Source organism: Apus apus, chromosome 2 (assembly GCF_020740795.1).
Source record: "Apus apus isolate bApuApu2 chromosome 2, bApuApu2.pri.cur, whole genome shotgun sequence".
Classification (NCBI taxonomy): domain Eukaryota; kingdom Metazoa; phylum Chordata; class Aves; order Apodiformes; family Apodidae; genus Apus; species Apus apus.
In genome coordinates this window covers 4,378,137-4,400,523 of record NC_067283.1, presented here as the reverse complement: position 1 = coordinate 4,400,523, position 22,387 = coordinate 4,378,137, and the positions used below count along the sequence as shown (strand labels likewise).

The following is a 22,387-nucleotide window of genomic DNA, read 5'->3' as shown; positions in this document are numbered from 1 at the left end:
CTAGAAGCTAACAGGATACTAAACTGACTTCATGCCACCAGCAGCCTTCTTCTCCAGTCTTCCCTCAGACCCACATACCCAACATCTTAGTCACTCCAGACAGATGTGCTACAGATTTTCAGTCAGTTCAGAGCTGATGCCATTGAGAAGCTGTTTTGATGAAGATGTTCAGAGGGATGGGACTTTCCTGTATAATGTGAAGTCTGAGGGAACAGATTAGTGGTATTAGGGGAGCTAGTATTCCATCCTAAATCACTAGAACCACTTCTGGTGTAGTCAGTCCCTCTTCTAAGCCAGGATCACTTAATTTGATAGTTTCCTGAGGTTCTGCAAAAGCACCATTCACGGGATCAAGGCTCTGGGACAACTTCTTACAGAAACATTTTTCAGATGCAGAATCACAACACATGGCCAGACTAGAAACAATAGCTACTCATGTGAAAAAAAAAACACAACCCCCAAAAAAACCCCAAAACTCTCTGGGTGACTCTCATCTAACAGCTGAGCAGTTCACAGCCTCATTTACACAGCTTAAAGATTTTTTTGCTGTAAATTCTGGAAGAACTTGTCAGCCTCTGAACACCTAGGGGAAATGTGGGAACCTTCTGATATGTTGACATATATCATCCATAAACCATTAAAAAAAAAAAACAAACCACAAACCAAACCAACCAAAACAGAACAAAAAGCAAACAAAAAATCAACAAAACAAAAACCATCAGAAATATTTTCTTTGTACACCAAACACAGAAAGTAGAGGAGGGGCTTAGGGACACGGTTTAGTACTGGACTTGGTGGTGGTAGGTTAATGGATGGACTCAATGATCTTAAGGATCTTTTCCAATCTAAATGATTCTGTGATTCTGTGATCCTAAACAATAATCTCTAGAGGACCCCAAAACTCGTTGGACTGTCTACACAGTCTGTTAGTACATGAAAGCTTTTCCATATCCTCAGCTTGGAACTGCACCAGACTTAAGAAATGCAACTTTTTAAATGATAAAGGCCAGTAGACAGCACTAGAAATTGTGCAATGACATCCAACACGGTCAGCTTTATTTTGGGAAGTACGAGAGCTGCCTGGTATGTCATTTGAGGCAGTGGGAAAGTAAACCAACATTATCACCTCTATTTAAAGTGTTATTGCAACATCTGAAAATAGGAAGCACTAGGAAGAGTGCTTGTGTCTAGCTCAAGCTTTGATCACTCAAACGCTGATGCTCAAGGTTAACTTTATGCCTGTGAGCAGTAACTGGATTGTGTGGGTGTGATGAGAGCAGATTCCTGAGTGCCCCACAGGCAGCTGTAGGAGCAGTGTGTGTAGCTCCAGCCAGCAGGCTGACACCAAGAGTGCAAAGCACACGTGTAAAAAATGAAGAGCTCATCCAAGTATCGTTATAAATGGAAGCGCTCATGGATGTGACCTGCTGGGAAAATCAGAAGGGAAACAGTGAGAATTGCTGCCATGTCATCACAGTGGAGGGATATTTAGAGATGTCATGAAGCCAAGCCTTGTTTCCAAGAAACAGAATAGTGTAATGTACAGAAATAAATAACCCCTGGAGCAATGAGTGCCTCACCTTCGTGGTTTGGGATAGAAAGCAAGTTATCAAATGGGCTATTCTGTCAGGAAGCTTCCCTCTACTAAAAGAATGATTGACATTGACTACTGAAAATTTAACAACAGTCTGCCATGCAAAATTTACAGCCTGTGTGTACTCAGCAGCAGGGGCAGGAAGGCAAAATATTAATGAATTTTTTTTGGTGGCCAAAGCATTTGAGATGAAAGCACCTTTTCAGAGATGTTGAATGTGCATTTGAGCTGTAAAGGTGGATTTAACTCCCATGCTGCTGACTACATGTCCTGTGGCCTTCAATTTGCAGATTTCTATGAAACTTTTTGTGGAAGTGCCTCTATAGGGATGTCTAGGTTGAGTTGAACATCTAGTTCCACTCACGTAGTTCTTCTAATGCAGTCATTTTAAGTTTAAGGAAGGATTCAGATGGCCACACATAGGCACCTAGTTCCTCTGAATCCATGAGACCTCCATGAACAGTGCACTGACCCCTGAGCACTTCTAATTTCAGCTGTTAGCTTTTGCTCTGAAACTCCAGGTTCAGTCCCATCTGCCTGCTTCACAGAGGTGACCTCCACACATGCATTAAGCAGAAATAAGCCAGTCAAGCTTGTATTAACAGCAAATCAGGACAGTGGTACTCTGAACAGCACACAAAGCCATGGCATTTACATATGAAGCTCTTGTTATGTTAATGGAATATCTAAATGAACCTGGCATCTGTTTTCCCAAGTAACCATTACATGTGATGAAGCCCTACTTTCCTGGACATGGCTTAATACCTCCCTGCCACTGGGAAGTAGTAAATTAATTCCCTGTTTTGCTTTGTTGTGTACACAGCTTTTGCTTTACCTATTGAAATGTCTTTATCTCAACCCACAAGTTTTCTTACTTTTACTGTTCTGATTCTTTTCCTCATCCTACTGGGGGAGAGTGAGCAACTGGCTCTGTGGTACTTCGTTGCCTACCAAGTTTATACCAAAACAAACAGGTGCAACAAAGAGTTATAAAAGAAGATCAATACCTTCCCAGTTTTGTGTTACTGTAAATGCTGGAGAAACCTCTAGTATAAGACAGTGTTCCAGCAGCAGAGGAAATTCTGACAATCTCCAAGTGATGTCAGGTTAGCTGAAGACTTGACTAGCATCTTTAAGGAGCCCTGTGTTGGAATCCATCCCTGGATACATTCCTGCCACACCTACCAACATCTTCCTCAAACCAGAGCATCCCCAGAGACTTGAGAAAACAACATCAGAGTAGTAAAAGCCAGAATTTGTGCAGGTAGAATCCTGCACCACTCATGACCAGGAGGTTTATGCCATTTCTGTGAGACAAGAATCTTTCACCATACTAGAAAGTGACCAGAACAAGGGTAAGGCATCAACCTCCAACTCCAGGGGATCCAGTCACCACGGAGAACAAATCAGCTTTCCTTTCAATGGATCCCAAGACTTCATGAAATGAAATGCATGACATCTAATTTACTGTCTCTCCCTTCCTGGGTTGTCTGAAAAGCCTTAAATGCCATAAATGCAAATTACAACCTTCAAAGGAACTGAAGGGTAAGAAAGAGAAGGAAAAGAGAGAATGTAATTCTTTTACTGATACAACCAGCACAGTAGCACTGCCCATCCACCTTCTGGTTCCTTATTTTGAGAAAACTTCTATTTTCAGAGGAATCCTCTTTTGAAAAGGCCTTAAAGATTGGGTGGCAAAACATGTCAATAGACCAAGGAGTGGGATCAAAAGATTTCCATGGAGAGCAAAAGTGAGTAGGATTAGATGTAAATCAAGACCCATAGTCTCTGTTTGAAACATATAAGATGGGAAAGTCCAAAGGATGTGAAGGGAATCATGAAAAAGCCCATGGAATATCAGTGTGAACTGAGGAGCCACTTCGCCTGAGTTCCTATAACAATTCAAGCTATAACTCAGTGCACATATCATGTAGATACATAAGAAGAATTACCTCCATCCAGTCATCCTGAATATTACTGTAATTCCAGTCAAATCATATCAGGAGATTACAACATCAGGAAAACCTTCATCTGAGTCTCTGTAGAAAAATCCTGCCATTTCAACCAATTAATCTTATACACACACACAAAAAGGTAATAATTAAATAGAAGTCTTCTTCAAGTCCACAAATGAAAACACACATTCCCAAAAAGTTCAAAAGCTGCACCCAAATAATTATGACAGTATTCTCCAGGGATTTTTCAAGGAAACAATGCCAAAAAGTGAGAGTTAAATTGCTTTCCACCTCTGAAGAAGTGCTGCTTGATTTCAATCACTTCAGATGGAATTTACAATGTCATTCACTCAGCAATTCAGTGAAATTACACATACATTATATTCTCAAAAGCATTTTATGCCATCTGTTTGGGATACTTAGTGTGAATATATTTGGAGGGTGAAGTTAGTAATTATAGGGGGAGGAAATTAACATATTAGACTAATTAACAGCATCTTCTGGAAAAGAGACAAGGAAGATAACCGATTACGAAACTTTAATGTTTACTGTTCCTCCAGCTATAAATAAAGATCGTTTGATATGGCTTTCCTTGGAGGTTTTGTGTTGATTTTTCCCCTCTAAAAGATGTTCTCTGCACTGTGTCCAAGAGTGTGAGCCAGAGAAAAGACTCAGACATTGCAGACTCTGTGGTCTGGTTCTATACATCCATGTTGCTGCTTTATGGAGTGCACTAGTTTTTCAAAGGGACACATCCTTACTGCTGTGAGGATTCAAAATGAAGGATGCACAAAGCTCACCTGATTTTGGGTATCACTGACACCTTACAAAAGTGCAACAGAAGAGAGGTTTCTGTGGCTTCTATCTTCCCTCTTCATATTAAAATGCTGCTATAGTAGTTGCACTCAGCCTGAGAAGACATGCTGTGTTCATGCTCAAACCAGGACAATGCATCATGCACACAGCCCAGAAAATTATTTTTCTCAATAATTGAGAAGTGAATTGTTTGCCAGCTGCTAAGACAGCCTGGTGAGAAATTTGTTTGGGTTTTTCTTTATTTTTTAGCAGTAGAAGCTCTGGACAAGGTAAAAATACATTATGAATGAATGGCAAGTTTTACAATAATATTTACAAAAATACCCAAAAGGTAAAGAAAACCTGAAAGGTCTGCCCAAAATGATGGAAGACTTCACAGAACCTCATCTGTCTTTCCTTTGTTTCCAGGAGATGGCCATTACATATTAAAATATATAGAGGCAAATTAGGCAAATGAGGCAAATGCCACATGAGGCAAAGTTGCTCCCTGGAACACAATGGCACAAGTTGCAGAGCTCAGGCTAGATTGATAATACAGGTCAACACACCCATTAATATGCAAATTTAGAGGCAGTTAAGGCAACACAACTTTCAGCCTTTCTGTCTGATCAGCTTATTGAGACCAGCTTATTGTCCTTAAGGAACTGGTAAAGTCAGAGTAAAACACAATTGATCTGATATATTATAAAGAAAGATTTTTTTTTCTTACTTGATCCTCATTTTCTTTGTCATTTCTCAGGGCTGGAGAACTGGATGAATGATAATATCATTATTATTATGAGGTATTTTAAATTCTTCCCTCCATGAAGATTTACCAGGGGAAAAGAGAAAAGGAAAGAAGCAAACTTATTCTTGCCCTCAGGAGCATCACTCATTGCAGCACAGCCCCCCAGTCAGACTGCAGGGGGGTGGTTCTGACTGTGCTTCTCCCACTTCTGAAGCAAAACTGGACCCAGCTTCACATCTCTTACAGTATCTTTTTGTGCATTTTAGCCAAGAATCAAGGACAAGAATCAATGTTTTGCCCTGCTTTCAAAAACTGGTTTGAGGAAAGCCAAGGCACCATATTCCCACCACTCCTTCCTGCTGTCTACCTTTCAGTGAGCCTCATATTCCCTTTACTCCACTGCCAGTGCCCCTAAGTGCCCCTGCCCTGCCTCTCTGTCAGAAAAGTCTTCTGTCCAAACCTAAAAAGTTACAGGCAGGTTTTGGAGACTTGATGGTGGAACCAGGAAACAGAAATAGTAAAGTTTAGTGGTTAAACATACGTACTTTGTTCTGACGTAAAGAACTGATGTTTTTCACAACTCCACTGACCTGGCTGAAATGATCCAAGGTTCACCCCCAGCTTATATGAGCTGTCAGCCTGGCCAGGGCACCCCAGTTTCTACAGTGAATGCCACACAAGGGCTGGATTTTACCAGCACATCAATTTGTCTTTGCCTGCCCAGCCTGGATGCCCCATGCTGCGCTTGAAGAAATGCAGGCAGCCTTTGGCAGTGAGTCTGGACCAGTCTGGATACAGCCACTTTAACTGTACTAACCTTCAACTATCCTGTCAGCTGGTGAGACTACTCAGCTTAACAGAATAAGTATGAAAAAGGGCTGTCATTATTAGGTCTCCTGAAGCTCTTTCCAGGTGTGCAAAATTCAAAGTTGTCTTTCTGTGTCACACCACCACTGTACATTGCTGCCAGTGAAAGCCCAGGCCCACTATGTTTCTCTCAGCAGGAAAAGATGTTCCTGAAGCAAGGACACTTTGAAAACAGATCCTACAGTAACAAGAAACCCAAAAGAAATGGAGAAATACCTGTGACATTGGTGCGGGCTGACAAAGCTTCACAGTACTTTTCCAGCAGAACAGACAAGGGCAGGTTCACAGCAGATTCACAGTGGAGAACTATCTGAATGAACAGACCAAAAGAAAACAATACAAACAGTAAAGCAACAGCACAGAATAGATTTTCTTATTCATGAGCACAATAATCCCTGGCACGTTCATAGCAGTTCCCATATATAACTGGTTCAGGTACAGACATCCTATCATGATAGAGAAGATTTATGGTCATACTTGATTAGCTCTGTGACATCAGGTAGGGTTGTTTAACCCAGAGAATAGGAGGCTGAGGGGAGAAAACACTCTCTACAACTACCTTAAAGGAGGTTGTAAAGAGGTGGGGATCAGGCTGTTCAATGAAGTTACAAGTGATAGGACAAGAGGTAATTGCCTCAAGTTGCACCAGGGGAGGTTTAGATTGGATGTTAGGAAGAATTTCTTCACTGGAAGGGCTGTCAGGCATTGGAACAGGCTGCCCAGGGCAGTGGTGGAATCACCTCCCTGGAGGTATTTAAGAATCATATAGATGTAGTACTTAGGGACATGGTTTAGTTAAGAACTTGTCAGTGTTAGGCTGACAATTGGACTCGGTGATATTTTCCAACCAAGGTGATTCTGTGATTGTGTGACATTCACCTGACTCAATGTAGGCATATACAAATGAACCACTTATTCTGGGAGCTAGCATTAACAAAGCTCAGTACACAATTTATCTCACTTAAAAATAAGATGCCTAAACCAGAGGAAACAAATCACATCCCATTAAAGATCACGTGCAGACTTTTTCAACTAACTTGTAAAGGTTACATGGGTGCTAGAGATCCTTACACGTCCAAGAGAGACCACAGTTGGCAAAGGGCAATTCAGAAGGCTTGAAGAAAGTGCTTCCATTGACTGTATAGGAAAAGCAGGCACCCCTGTAAGGTGATCCCTCTCTCTTTTTAGCCAGTAAAAAACACACAGGTTTCTGACCCTCAGAATTCAGACTGCTGAGCCCTCCACTGAGGGCAAATGCTGGTGAGAAGGAGAGCAGTAATATCCACATGGGCACTTGAGGAAAGCTGCAGGTTCAGTACAGGATAACAGTACATCCCCAAGTAAACTTCAGGAAATGTATATTTAGAGTTGAATCCAAGGAGTATGTTGTCATTTTCACACTCAGGAATGGAATTACTGAAGTGCCCACTGCAGACAGACGAGAGAAGCCCACAGAACTGTACATCTCAGGAAACAGCTGAGCTGGAATACTGCTTGGAGCCAGAGATGCTCTTGAAAAGCCACTTAAGAAAGGCAGAACTAAATGTGGTGAGAAAATTCAGGAGTGACACATCAATGATAAAAACTACTGATGCATTATGACTCTAATATAATACAGACAGCTTTTACTCAGGGAAACAACCATACTCCTTGAATGTTGATGTTACATTTCAGCACCTTAAGATGTGTTAAGTGATTGCAGAACCCTTTTGATGTCACTGAATTCCTTGTCACTCAATAAGAAGAGGAGTAAATGATCACGACAATAGAATTCATCAGCAATGTTGGTCTCAAAAGAACAACTGTTCTTCATACAATGCCCTTTCTATCTATTTCTCACTTTGCTGTTATTTTACAAAACAGGAAGTCTTGAAGTACAAACAAGCCTTTCTCAGGCTTCAGGAACAGGAAAGTGGTAGAGTCACAATCCCTGAAGGTATTTAAAAGCCATGTAGATGTGGTGCTTAGGGACATGGTTTAGTGGTGGGCTTGGCAGTGCTGAGTTAATGGTTGGACTTGATGATCTTAAAGGTCTTTTCCTACCAAAGTGATTCTCTTACTTCATTCTTTTCAAATTAAACACCATGAAGCTGCAGATTCTCCTCCAAGAAGACTGAAACTCCTGCCTCACATAGCAAAGCCATCCAGGGTACTGACCATGCATGGTCAGGTCAAGGAGACAGAGAAAGGCGATGGCTCTGGTTCTGCAGCCAGGGTAGATGCCATCTTACAAGGCACAGAACTGCACCCAAGCCTGCCAGAAAGCAGAGAGACATGTAGTGCTCATGTCTCTTGTCAGACCCAGTCACATGAGTTGACACAGCAGAGGCATTTCTTCCCTTCTTTCCCTCCACCCCTCTGCTACCTTCCAGGCCAAAGCACTATCTCACTTCAAAGAAGAAACTCGAGACATCTCCATGTACTGTAAATACGCTGCATGTTCAGCTGTCTGCTTCCTAAGATGATGGGAAAGAACAGACAGAGGTCAAGTTTAGCACAGTATGTGTAGGAACAAGAAAGGTTAAATGTCACATTTGCTTTAGGGTTAACTTAGGTTCATTTGGCCAGAGAGAAAAGCGGCTTCCACAGATGATGTTACTTTTGCTTTCATTTTCTCTCCACTAACCAGAGTGCACAGCTTTCCTCTGTGTGTGAGACACTTTTAAAAAACTATTTAAAGCAGACAAACCCTAAAAGCCAAAAAAACCCTCTTAAAAATAATAAACAACAGCAAACCCCCCCACATTTAAGGAATGCAGAATATGAAATATAAATAATTTGCCCTATGACTGTGTATCTATTTTGATATATTAGTTTTGATATATTAGTTTATTGGAGTAAGTGACACACTACTTTACTCAAACTCCATTTCTCTTAAGACAGCTCCTGTTCCATGACTTCTTCCCACCAAATGAGTTCTAGGTTGTCTTGCATATTTACCTGAAACATGGACAGAAATGTCTATCTTGATTTCTCTGAGACACTGTGGACATTTATGAGCAATGAGCCAGAGATTAAGGAGATCAATCTTTTACTTCCTAAAGCAGGGGCACCAACTAATAGTCTGCAGGCCAGTTCTGACTCTTCACAACAATATATGGAGCCCTTGGCCAACTCCTTGTTCACATCTGAGAGGACTTTCAGAAAAGGAGTGGATGAATTGTTCCAGTGTGTCACTCTCTGTGTCTCTTATGACCATTTTGTTAGAACATTCCCCTTGGCCATGGTCACTGCTCTTCACTGATCCACAAGAGGTCCTCCTTTGTGTCAGAGGGCATGCAACTGTTAGACACAATCAGAGGAACTCACTGTAAGATCACCTCTAAGTATGAGAAGGGCAGAGGAAAAAGGCAACAGCCTACGAGTAACATATTGTATGCTCCTCTGCAAATGGAAGGGCTCCAATCTCAACATTTATTTACTCAGAATTTGTTGTCACACAAGTACTCTCCTAAATCACTAACATGAAGTAATAAAAGCAGATAAGCAAAATTATATGATAGATGAAACACGTCTCAGTGGATCCATATGGAGAGCTCTGGGCATAGACAAATATCTGACTCATAACAGCATTGCTTCCTCTCAGTCCCTACCAGAACTTGTGGTTATTTCATGCAGATTGGAGAGGACTCTATGTTAATTGCTTTTAAAATTAAGTTACGAGTCCAGCTTTGAAAGATTATTGTGTTCCACTAAGTAGTGAGATAAATGGAGAGACAGAGAGATAAAAAACCCACAAATGAACACTGGTCCTGTAATTCACCTGCACTGGAGAGGTTATTTTCTTCTCTCAAACATGCAAGAAGTGGCTCCATTAATACATGCAAGCTCCCAAAGCTGTGAGTAGGGTCCTAAACTATCAAAAGAAGCATGGGGCTACCTCAGAGATAGAATGCACAGCATCTGGTCAGTGTCAACATCCAGCAAGAAGAAGCAGCAGAGCAGATGAGGTCAGCACAACTGAAAACTGAAGGAGAGCGCTGAAGAGGAAAAGGATGACACATGACAGTGCAACATTTGGTGCCAGGATGGAGGAGGGAAGCTCAGGAGGCAGCAAATGCTGCCAAACATGGATAGATAGATATGCTCCACTTTTCCATCCCCACATAAGAATTCCCAGATACCATATTCTACTTGTCTAATAAAAGCCAGCTTTTCAGAAAAGGCTGTTACACCCCCCTGTACAGCATCTGCTGGTGGCATGCCAAACAAAAGCAGAGGTGCTAGTAGCTGGGACATGGTCTCAAAGTAATAGCACAGAATTTCTCCCTTTCAGAAAATTGTAGCACCTGGTACTTAGGAGGTCCTAGAGAAATCCATCCTTTGGAACTGTAACAGCATCTCATCACAAAGACACCAGCAGAAAAGCAGTGGGATTTATCTCAAATAGCTAAGACTTCAAACCAGGGAGAGCAACAGCTGAGCTGGGCACCTGGGGGGATTCCTTTGCAATTCAGGAAGAGAAGCAGGAATGTTTCAGGTGCAGTTCATTGCTGTATTTTAAATCTTTAGGCTGAAATGAACCAGTCCCTGACCTGCACTGACTGCATTAGCTGGGCCTCACCCACTATAAGAATTGAATAACTTAGATGAATCCTTCCTAAACACTCTTTAGGCACTATATACAAGAGGACAGGTAAATACATTCCTGGAGCTGATGGCTACAGAAGACATGAACACATCATCACCTTATAAAATTAACTGGAGTGCTGCTCTGTTCTTTATTTTACTGAGCAAGATGAAGTGACCTTGCAACATAAAAAAATTGTGTAGGTATTAAGCACAAAATGTGCTCAGTCCACAGCTGACAAGAGAAGGATTCCTCTCATGTCTCCATTTCCACAGAAAAATGAAGTGTCAGCCTTAACTAGCTATATGTGCTCCTTACAAAGCCAAAGCACCTTCCCCCCTGGAGCAGACATCTGTTGTGTTGCATGGATCATGTTAGGAGGATGCTTCTTCCTGCCCTTCATTTCTGTGAAGCAGAACCTTCTCCCAGGGGTTTCTGGAAAACATCTGGGGAGTGCTGAGCCCTTAAGTTCTCATTTCAACTAAATGTGTTCAATAAACACCCCTGGTTCAAAGGTAACCTTATTAAGTTAATATCTCCAAAGGCACCATTTCCACCATGGGATGGAGCGTTCACCTGAGTGTTTGGGAAGGACTGTCTCAGAGCAGTGGTCCAATTACATGCAAAACCTGTTAGCTTGTGTCCACAAAAGCTCACTTCAGGGCAACAGATGCCTCTAACTTCACCACAAAAATACAATCACCGAAAGAACTCACTGCAGCAAAATCAAAGCAAATCCCACAGTTCCTTGACAAAACCCAGGGGAGGTTCCAGGGCAGGTGGGCACCTGGCAGATTGTACGGGGGATCCTTGCCATCACCAGTTCTTGTGTGTGAAAACAGATGCTTTGGGAAAAACTCCAGGTATTCAGTGGAAGGCACTTAAAACAAATGCCAACATCCATCTGAGCAGTTCTTTCTCTCTAACAAGAGATGGTAATACATGGAAGAGTGAGGAGACTCAGATTATTTGCTGACTACAAATCACCTGAAGGAATATGCACAACAAGGAGAGTGAAGAATGCTACTTAAAGAGAAAAAAAGAGAAGAGCCTAGGAAAGGAGGGGAAGGCAGCCTTTTCTGTAGTCAGAATGGATTTATATTCACTGTTGTGTGGTTACTTCATACACAAGATGTATGAAAAAGAGATGCTTATTAAAGGACAGCACTACCAGAGTCAGCATGGTAGAAATACTTTGCTTGTCAAAGAACCAAAAAAGGTCAGTCCTCTGCTTCAATCATCTTTGGCCTTTCTCAACTCAGTAACTTAACTTTGCTAGTGCAGCAGCATTTGGCAGTGTACAATTGTTTGGCTCTTCTTCACCAGAAAAATAATTTCCATTTGTGATAGAAGATCTAAATACAAGTTTTCACAGGAACCCAGAACCTGAGCCAGCTACAATTACAGTAAATGGAAAGGCTGCTAGCACAGTTCAAGAAAAAACATCTCTTTTTCATGTAATCCTTCAGCTCTTTCAACAATCTGTCATTACCTGTCTCTAATCCCAGCAGCTAGATAAATAGTGCCACTAGCTACCGAGCCCCAAGTGATCCAGGAGACACTGCTCTATGATCTTAGGCCAGCATGAATTCTGCAGCTCTTCCAGGAAGTCTGGAGAAAGAGAATATAATTCAGCATGGAATGGGAAGTGTGGGACAACAAGGCAGACCCTTTTGATAAATCAGTCCTGCCAGTCTGCCTACCTCCCCTACAGAGGGGCTGTCTTGCAAAAGACAACAGGCAAAATCACTGTGATTCCTACATGGGATATGGAGTAGGGGCAGAAGGAATAGACCATTGTGTTAGCCAAGGCATAAGCCAAGATAAAACTCTGTGCATCTTGACTGCAAACTTGATGGCTGGCAATTAGCACGACTTCTGGAAAAGGATGAAGATTCTGTTGCCTGGGGTCACAGAGATAAACCAAAACAATGGAAACTATGACACCTGAGAAATCTGCATCAAGAGCAACACTGGTCCTTTTCCACTCCCTTAATTAGTAAGTAATAAGAGTCTGCAAAGGTACCAATCAGGAAATTATTTATGACCTAGTCCCATTTCATCTATTAGTACAAATTAGTCTTAGAATCCTGTTTCTTAGGAGGGAGAGATCAACAGCTATCTGGACGGGTCGATGGGTCTGAATCCTCTCTTCTCCCCCAAAGGGGATGCCTTTTGGTAAGATCTGCACCTCTGCTGGATGTTTTTTATTTTGTCTTTACGATCTTCACCCCAAATCTCTGCAGCCAGTGAATTATCAACAGCTATCCAGAACTTGTCATAACTGTCACATCAACAAAACATCTCAACTTTGCTTTTAAACTGTCTCAGTGAAAGTCCTTTTTAGGGCTCTGAGGTGGACAAAATGTTTCAGGGAAAGTCTTTTGGTGGGGCTCTAAAGTGGCAACTTTGTAAAGCTGTCTCAGTGAAAGTCCTCTTTGGGACTGAGACAGGCAAAGGTTGCCCTTTCTACATGACAAGAAGTAGGGCCTCAGTTCAGTAAAGGAACACGTGCTCAGTTCTAAGCATGAAATTAAACGCATCCACTGAAAACCATGCATGTGCTAAATGCCTTTCTGAGCCACAGCACACAAAGCAAAACAGTTTGAGGCCACCCATGAGCTGGACTTGTCCCATGGCATTGCTTTAGGCTCCCTCATTTCAGTGGAAGAAGAAATTACTAGAAAGGAACAATCCATCACTTCTTCTTTAAACATGTACTTTAGGAGGAGATGATTTATGCACTGCAGAAAAAACAAACAGGGCATCCAGAATAGCTCAAGATTAAAATTCATGTTTACCCAAACAAATGCCTATATCTCAGCTAGTTCTCCCAGGCAAACTCTCATCTACCTGAACAGATCATTCACCCATCCATCATTATCACACTGCCAGTGCACTTCAAGGCCTCCCTTCACAGGCTCTCCCAATATTAGATCATCAAATATGAGCTCCTAAGCTTTGTTTTTCAGGTCTCTGCCAGGCTGCTCCCACCTAAAAAAAAAAAGTAAAAACCCATCTCCCATTCTGGATCAAGACTTTCATCAGCTGGTGATATTTTTTCTCACTGTCCATGGAATGCTGACAATGGTACCTCTGTATCCCCCATAAAAAGTTCCTTTGACCCAAGACTTCATGAAAGTTCATTGCTGATGACCAGTGCCTCCTCACTGGCTCATTCTTAATTCTCTTTCTCTCCATCCATTGCTTCTTCTCTTGAAGAAGAGCTGGAGCTCACCCTTAGTATTTGAAAAGCACATATCACAATGAAATTTAATTCCAAAACTGGAACAAGAGAAGGTCTAATCACAACAGACTGTCACTACCTGAAGGGGAATTTCAGAGGAGTCAGACTCTTCTCAGAAGCTGACAGCAAAGGGAGAAGAGGCAGGCATTGTTCACAAGTGCAGCAAGGGAAAACCTCACAAGACATAAAGAAGAAATTATGCACCATGACAATGGCTGAGCTTTGGAAAAGAGTTCAGAGATTTTGTGAAATCTCCACCTTTGCAGGTTTTCACAGCTGAACTGGATAAGGCCCTGAGCAATATCATCTGATTTTGGAATTAGCCTTCCTTTGAGAAGGAGGCTGGACAAGAGACCTCTAGCAGTTCCTTCCAGTGTAGACTATTTTTTCATTCCTTTGTTCTAGGACATATAGCCCCTATGGTGAACAGGGTAACAGGTAACAGCTACTCCCAAACCCTTTCTGTTGGAAATGCTGTAATTAACAGTTTACAGACTGTATCTTGAACAACAATCATCAATCTAGAGATTTTGAGGGTTTTAAAATCATGTTTCTAAAATTTTGGCCTCTTTGCAAAAAAGTAATTAAAATACTATGAAAAGGTATTTTGAAATTATTTTACTATTTAGAGATAGAATTGTATTTCAAACTTTTTTTTTTTTTCTGTCCAAAAGAAATAAATACCTTATAAGACTTGAAAATATTCCTAAAAAGACACTTATTTTGAGAATGTAGGGGTTTGTTACACCTAGGAAGGTCCCTCAAGTTTAGGATGGACTAAATAGCTGATCTTGCAGTAGACAGGACATGAGACAGGATGAGGAAGGATCCTCACTCCATCTGATTTGGAGCTCCCCTAGTTAAAATCCTGTCATGTGCTCTGAGACATCAGTCTTGCCTGCCAGAGGTATAACCTTGGCCTTCCTTTCTGCTTTGAAAGAGTAAATTGACAACAGAAGGAGCAGACTGGTCCCTGGCTGCCCCTGCCTCTGAAATAAGGAAACAGCAGGAGCCCAGCGCTCCTCTGAGTAGCCCGTGGGACTGAACTGAGAAAGCAAAAAGGTTTCACCTGTGATGACCACACTAAGAAGTGCAGCCACTGGTGCTGGCTCATGGGCCGTCTCTCTGCTTTCTGCTGGCATGAGCCTCCTGAAATCCAAGCTCTGTCTGGGCAGTGGGAGTCTGCTACTGCCACTCAAAGGGAATCAACACTTTAGTCCATGAGACTCCTGCTAGCAGAGCCTGGCTGGCAGCCCTGCAGGCAACCTGTTCAGACTCATCACCACACTTTCTTTTACTCATTTTTGCCTTCTTCCCTCCTTCGTTTCCACCAAAAAAGCCACCCCTGCTAGAGGACTGCACTTCCAAAATAAGGCAGCACAGAGATAAAAGCACTCAGAAAGCCTCCCACATCCCCAGGAACTTGGGTAACAGCAAGAGAGAACCCTCAGAGGCAGGTGGCTCCCTTCCAGTCCTCTGGCACTTCAGCTACAATTACCAGGGCAAGGGTTTAGCATTGCAGTGAGGACAGCTAATGTATTTTAATCTCCATCTGCATTGCTCACTATTTACTTTCCTGGCATACACAACCCAGAGTGGGTAGTTATTCAGCCAGGATTAAGCAAAAGTTTATAGAGCTTTAATTAATTTCATTTTCTTACAGCCCTGTTGAAGAACTACTCAGCTCGAGGTACCAAATGGATTTTCCTTCTTATTTAGTGAAAACAAGCTGTGTTTCTGTACAAGCACATGCCGTTTAATTGATCCTTCCCACAGAAGGACAGCTTCCAAGTTCTCCACCCATTTAGCTCCACAATAGAGCTGTCAGTCTGGGGAACAGGACATGCACAGGCAGGAGCAGCAGGCTCCCAGCACCTGACCCTCAATGCAGGCTCAGTTGCCCAGCAAAAAGGTACTCGTGACCCAGAGGTCAGGCCAGGACATCAAAACCCATCTCTGTGAACTGTTTTTTTTCTGGGAACGCCACTGTCCCTATCACAGAACTTCCCAAATGGCACAGCCTTTGTAAAGAGCAGGCAGAATTTCTGAGAGCCAACCCAAAAGATCCCAGACCCAGAGAAATCAGTATGAAAGCATGAAATGCTGAATGTCAAAGAACACTGCAGGGTGCATTGCACAGTTATCCCCACACTGGCACCAGAATTGATGAAACTGATGAAATTCAAGCAGCTGTTAACCTGAAGGACAGTACTTGTTAGCTGACTGATCACAGTGGTAAATGACTAGTTTCTATTTGTCTTCTCTGGTAATAAGGGCCATAGAAAAACGTAACCAACAAAACAAAATAAAACATATAAAGCTCTTTAACAAACACTTGCCAGCTGAAATCAAATATAGCTAATTTCAAAGCTAAGAAGAAAAAAAACAAAAAAAAAAGGCCTAGTAGTAAAATGAAGCAATTCTGTATAAAGAAATAGTTTGATAAAGCAAACCAGAAGGAAGGTTTAGTTGTTAAGCCCCTTTTTTATGAACAGAAAGATAAGGAGCACAATGTTTATGCAGTGCTCTGATACATATCCCTGAACAAGTACAGAAGGCAAAGGGATGCCATGGGGCTCGCTGGACAGCTCCAGGTTTACATCCAGGAAATGATGTTTGCACTTGAAGGGAAAACAGACTACGTTTGGGATTAAAACTGGTGGAGGTTAAAAGAAAGAAATACATGTGCATGGTCGAGATTTGATCTGTTTCGATTTATAGACACAGAGTAGAAAAGCAAATTCCTGCAGATGTGTCATGTACTGGATAAAATTTTAATCTAAAGTAAACCAGCTTTTTCCCAAAGTCCCCGTCTTGGATTTGCTGTGCTGCAAACCCAAAAGTAACAAACTAAAAAGGATCAAATTCAGCAGTGAGCATAGCTTGATTTTACTACCCCCATTTCCTCACCTCCTCCTCACTCAAATACCTGCAGAACTATTAAAAAATACTGAAATGTGCAAATGTTTTGTGGTTTCTGTTTTTTTTTTTTTAAATGTGGTTTAATAATATATAGGGGAATGAAAATAGAAAGAAAACAGACGCTTCAGAAGTTGGTATTATCCACTGTCCTGTTTTTCCCATTGTGAATCCCTCAGCTCATCACATCACCAGCAGGATCCCACGGTGATCTCTAACACAAAGGAAGCTGATCGCTGAATTCAGAGCAATGAGGAGTTTGCCTTAGAGGAAAATGCCTCCCTCGGGCACTCGCTGAGAGCCCGGAGCAATGGGAGTACAGCACACTCCATCTACACTAATAAATCAAACAGTGCAAAGGTCTGGTTTAAGTACTTAATAATTTATACTGTTGAATTTTTAGAACAGTTCCTGGCCTCAAGCAACCCAGCAGTATCTCAGACAGTGCCCAGGAATGATCTGGGACCCAGGCTGCACCATGGACCATTCTCAATGGGCAGTTTGCAGTTTTCCCATTCTAGAAGCTGAAGGAGCTTAACATGGGCACAAGCCACTCTCTGGCATTTGGCCTAAAGGCTGAAGAGCTGTCCTGGCAATCTTAATGTACTAGTAGAGATATAACCTATGAGACTGAAACCAAATGAGGATGCACCTCTGGAAGAGCACACTCTGCAATGAGATCCCTGCACTGTCTTCCTCCACCAGCTCCAGAAAAGGCATGTGAGAAGCAGGGCGGGCACAAGCACGCTCTGGTTTGCAATATGAAGGCCGCAGAGTTTAAAGGATTTAATCACAATTTCTCTTCTGCTCTTGACAGGATAATAATATGTAGGCAGATGCCTTATATGAACAAAAGCAAAAGGCTGCTTTCTTTGTAGCTAAGGACAGCTATGAATGTCACTGAAATGTTTCATGGCAATACGACTAGTCAGCCAACATCACTAGTTCTTGTGTTCAACAACCTCCTTCAAATATCCAGTAATTACCACAAGATGGCTACAGAATTAAACCCTGCCAAAGTACCACACCAGAAAAGGCTTCTCATGATGAGACGTTTATGCTGCATTAATTCACAATAGGACTGAGTTTTGGCAGTCTCAGACCAGGAGTATTATTTAACTTGTCACCACCAGCTGATACACTCAAACTGCTCTGGCTGTTTTAACAGCTTCAAGAGAGCATATGTATTCTAGCAAGTTTTGCTTTTGTTTTTGATGAATAAACCCCCTCCCTCCTCTAAATTATGTGAACTCAGCATGGTCTTGATGAGTCAAAATGTCAAAAGATTAATTTGCATTTGTTTTATGGTTTGTTTGTTTTTCACATTCAAGCACATGCGTTTTCCAGTGTATCATATGTACAGAAACCCTTTAAGAGAACATAAATCTCAGAGCCTGCTGTGCAAGTCTTCACCCTTTTGCTGACCAGCCCTGTGAAATCTGACAGGTCATTTGCACCAGCATTTTCATGATCTAATTCTGTACTAGAAAGCTGCCTCACTTCATAAGTGTTGCAAACCTGCAGTTCCCATAAAACACAATTGCTCAGCTGCTGTGAAAACTTAAGCTTCCTTAATCCCGTAAGGGCCAGATCCCACAAGCAGCTATGCTTTTTCTCAAACCCACAAATGTGAACAGAGCCATTGACTTCGAGTCAGCTTTCAAGTGTTTTCAAGCTAAACATGGACTTAAGAGCTTTGGATTTGGGCCAAAGTTTTAAAACGTTTCTCTTAAGCTTCTTGGTGCAAAGTTTCAGCCAGCTGTAAGCAGAGAGACAGATTTACCAACAACGTTCGCGGATGAAAACAGAACCCAAAAAAGCAGTAAAAGCTCAGCTTTTTGATACAGCTGGAGCAAGAAGAGTTGTTCCATACGTGAGGCTTAAAATTGTCTTCCAACACACACCACACAAGAGTCTCTTCTCAGATACAATTATGCTGCATCCAAACAAGCTCCTCCAACAAGCACTCTCAGAATACACTCAAAGCACACATTTCTCTCAGGCTAAATGCATTTTATGGAAACTTGACATTTTGACTCTGGATCTGTGCTGTTTTTTCTTTAAGGCAGCTCATGTTGTTTTTAAAGCAGCAATGTAACGATCACCATTTACAGGAATAATTTAAATTCAGAGTTACAGGAGAACTGGAAAACTGTCCATAGGTTACAACTACAAGGGAAGTGCGTGACATTTTTTTATTCATTGAAAAAAGAATTCATCTGGCAGCTCTTGGTACCTGGTCACCTCATTGGAAAGAAGTCCCGCTCTCTAAACATAAACTGAAATCTTTTTATGGACCAAAAGAAATCAATAAGGGAAAACACAGCTTGAAAGAGAAAAAGCCTAAGAAACAAAGATTAGGCAGAACTGGTTTGGGATTGAAAAAAACAAGTGTGTAGATCCATGCCACTCTGATCCCGTGGGTACTGATCTCTGACTGGGGGGAAAAAAAGGCATTGGAAGAGCTGAGAAAACGTTGTCTTCTACGAAAGGCACTGCAGAACCTAGATTTAAACTTTGCTTGCCTTTGTAGTGTTTTGCTTTCCCAGACCTGACTTCCATCTATCTTTCATTGTAAATTAGATAGAAAGGAAAAAAAAAAAAAAAAGACACACACACAAAAAGACAGAACATAAGGAAATAGAACAGATGTTCTCTATCTAAGGCAATGTTCAAAGATGGGTCCATTATACTATAGGCCCGAAGGGTCACTGCCACTTTTTTAATGCTGAGGGAACAGCTTTTACAATTTCTGCACAAGATCAATACACCTCCTGCTTAATCGCTCCCCTCGGTTTTGCAAGTATCCTTTACCACCCTTCAAACTAGCACTTAAAACAAACAAGCCACCAAAAAAAAAAGTCGGTCTGGCTTAGCTGAACTCTGCCCTTCGCCACCGCTGACACCGGCCAGTCTTATCTCCACCTCATCCCACAGCCACCCAGGGGGCAGCCTGTGATGAGGAAGGACCACAAGTGAAAGCCTCTGTTGTATTTCACTCCAGAAAAAACTCCCCTTGGAAGATGTTGGGGCTGAACTCTGCCCTTCGCCACCGCTGTTGGCTGGTCCCTGCGGTGAAAGTGACCAGCGCTGCGAGGAGAGGGACCGGGGCGAGAGGCCGTGGGGACAACAGGCAGCAGAGAGGGCCACCCGCTGCCCCGCTGAGCTGGGCAGAACCCGTGCCTGTGGCCAGCCTCTTCTGGCACGGGAAAGAGGATGGGGAGGGGGTTGCTTCACAGAGAAGGGGAGACCAAGAAAGGCCACGGCTCATCCCAGGGGCTCCGGGTGAGCGGCCGTGGGGTGTTTCAGCCAGCACCTGGAGACGGGTGGGACCTGTGCGGGAGCAGCCACTGGGACCTGTGTGGGAGCCGCCACCGAGACCTGTGCGGGAGCTTCCCCGGGACCTGTGCAGGAGCAGCCACCAGGACCTGTGCGGGAGCAGCCAAGGGGACCTGTGCAGGAGCAGCCACCGGGACCTGTGCGGGAGCAGCCACCGGGACCTGTGCGGGAGCAGCCACTGGGACCTGTGCGGGAGCTTCCCCGGGACCTGTGCAGGAGCAGCCACCAGGACCTGTGCGGGAGCAGCCAAGGGGACCTGTGCGGGAGCAGCTAACGGGACCTGTGCGGGAGCTTCCCCGGGACCTGTGCGGGAGCTTCCCCGGGACCTGTGCGGGAGCAGCCACCAGGACCTGTGCGGGAGCAGCTAACGGGACCTGTGCGGGAGCCGCCACCGAGACCTGTGCGGGAGCAGCTAACGGGACCTGTGCGGGAGCAGCCACCGAGACCTGTGCGGGAGCTTCCCCGGGACCTGTGCGGGAGCTTCCCCGGGACCTGTGCGGGAGCTGCCACCGGGACCTGTGTGGGAGCAGCCAAGGGGACCTGTCCGGGAGCAGCTAACGGGACCTGTGCGGGAGCAGCCAAGGGGACCTGTCCGGGAGCAGCTAACGGGACCTGTGCGGGAGCTTCCCCGGGACCTGTGCGGGAGCAGCCACCGGGACCTGTGCGGGAGCAGCTAACGGGACCTGTGCGGGAGCAGCCACCGGGACCTGTGCGGGAGCAGCTAACGGGACCTGTGTGGGAGCAGCCACCGGGACCTGTGCGGGAACCGCCAACGGGACCTGTGCGGGAGCAGCCACCGGGACCTGTGCGGGAACCGCCAAAGGGACCTGTGCGGGAGCTTCCCCGGGCAGGGATCCCTGTGCACCCGGGGGCGGGCGGGACCCGTGAGGGAGCAGGTATGTCTCTCCGTCGGGAGTCCCTCAGAGCGCGGGCACGGAGAGCCGGTGTGAGGGTGCGGGTAAGGGCCAGCGGGACGGAGCCCGCACCCCCGGCGGCGGGCGGGACCCGCGAGGGACGGAGCTCAGCTCCCGCTCCCTCCCGGACCCGGTGGGCTCCCCGCGGCCGCGGGGCTCCCCCCGCCCTCCCTGCCGCCCTCCCTGCCCTCCGCGCCTCCCCCTTCCCCGGCCTCGGCACTTACGGGCAGGAGCAGGAGCGCGGCGGCCGCCGCTGCCGGGAGGCTGCGCTGCGGGGCCCGCCCCGCCATGGGGGCCGGCGGGACTGGGCGGGGGGGGGGGGTCTCCCCACGACCGGCCGCTGCCCGCTTAGCCGGAGCCTCCGCGTTGCCCCAGCCTTGGCATCTCCCCCCCCTGCTGCTGCCGCTGCCCGTGACCCCTTCCCGCCGCCGAGGAGCCAGCCCCGCAGCCGCCGGCGCGTCCCAGGGCAAACCCCCGGGAGGGAGGGAGGGAAGGAGCCGAGCCCGCCCTCCTCCCGGGGCGCTCCGGGGATGGAGGAGGCTGGGTGCGCCCGGGGGGAAGCGAGACCCTCCAGAATCCTCTTCCCCGTACACTGAGTGCGAGAGGGATTCCCCTCTTCGCCCAGGACCGGGTGCAGTCGGAACTTCGCTGCTTGCGATCCTCCAGAAGCAGCGGGGTGACCCCCCGCGCCAAGCCCCTCGCCCAAGGGCTGGGTGCACCGGGGACTCCTTCCATGAAAGCCTCCAGAAATAACGGGAATCCTTCTCCGCCCACTCCACCCCCTTAGATCGGGGATGGCTTTTCCTCCCAGGTTCCCAGAAAACAAGAAGGATTCCCCCTGCCTGGGTTCTAAGGTGCGATGGGTACCCCTTTGAAAAATCCTCCACAAGCCTCCAGGAGCAGTAAAAAAATCCTTCACCACCTCGACCTCCTGCCAAGCATGAGGTGCAATGTCAACCCCATTGCCTATAAACTCTCAGGAGCAACGGGTTTCCCCAACTGCCCTGGGATGAAGTGAATTACGGACGCCCTACAAGGCTCAGAGGGAAGGGGGAATCCTTCCTCCCTGACACTACGTGCGATGTGAACCACCTGCCAGACCTCCAGGAGCAAGGGGACACCACCCCAGGCCTAGATGCAATGTTGCTAAGTGCAGGGAGAACCTCCACCTCAAAGATACAGAGGAAAAAGTCTCCGGTCTTCCTGGGTAGCTCAAGGGCAGAAGAGTTCCAGCCTGTTGGTAACCAAATTCATCAGCACAGCTTCTCCCCAAACCTCCTAGCCTGTGGGGCATCCCTTTTGCTATTCACCATCTGCAATGGGAAGCCTTTTCTTCCCTAGCACCAAGCCTTGTAAGACTCCCCAACAGCGTGTCTTAGCTGGGAACGTAACACCCTCCTAGACAGGCAACCCAAAAGCAGCCTGTGTGCCTGCTTCTT

At 44.9% G+C, this 22,387-nt stretch overlaps 1 protein-coding gene across 1 annotated transcript in view; it reads right to left on the bottom strand.

Moving 5' to 3' along the window:
• Positions 1–21,360, bottom strand: part of CRHR2 (corticotropin releasing hormone receptor 2) — a 149,958-nt gene extending 128,598 nt beyond the window's left edge. Inside the window, exons 1-2 of the mRNA XM_051610398.1 lie at positions 21,173–21,360; positions 6,176–6,269 (exon numbers count right to left, since the gene is read on the bottom strand). Coding sequence (XP_051466358.1) covers positions 6,176–6,269; positions 21,173–21,238 — 160 coding nt within the window. The 5' untranslated portion in view covers positions 21,239–21,360. The remainder of the gene's footprint in view (positions 1–6,175; positions 6,270–21,172) is intronic.
• Positions 21,361–22,387: the final 1,027 nt, after the last annotated feature.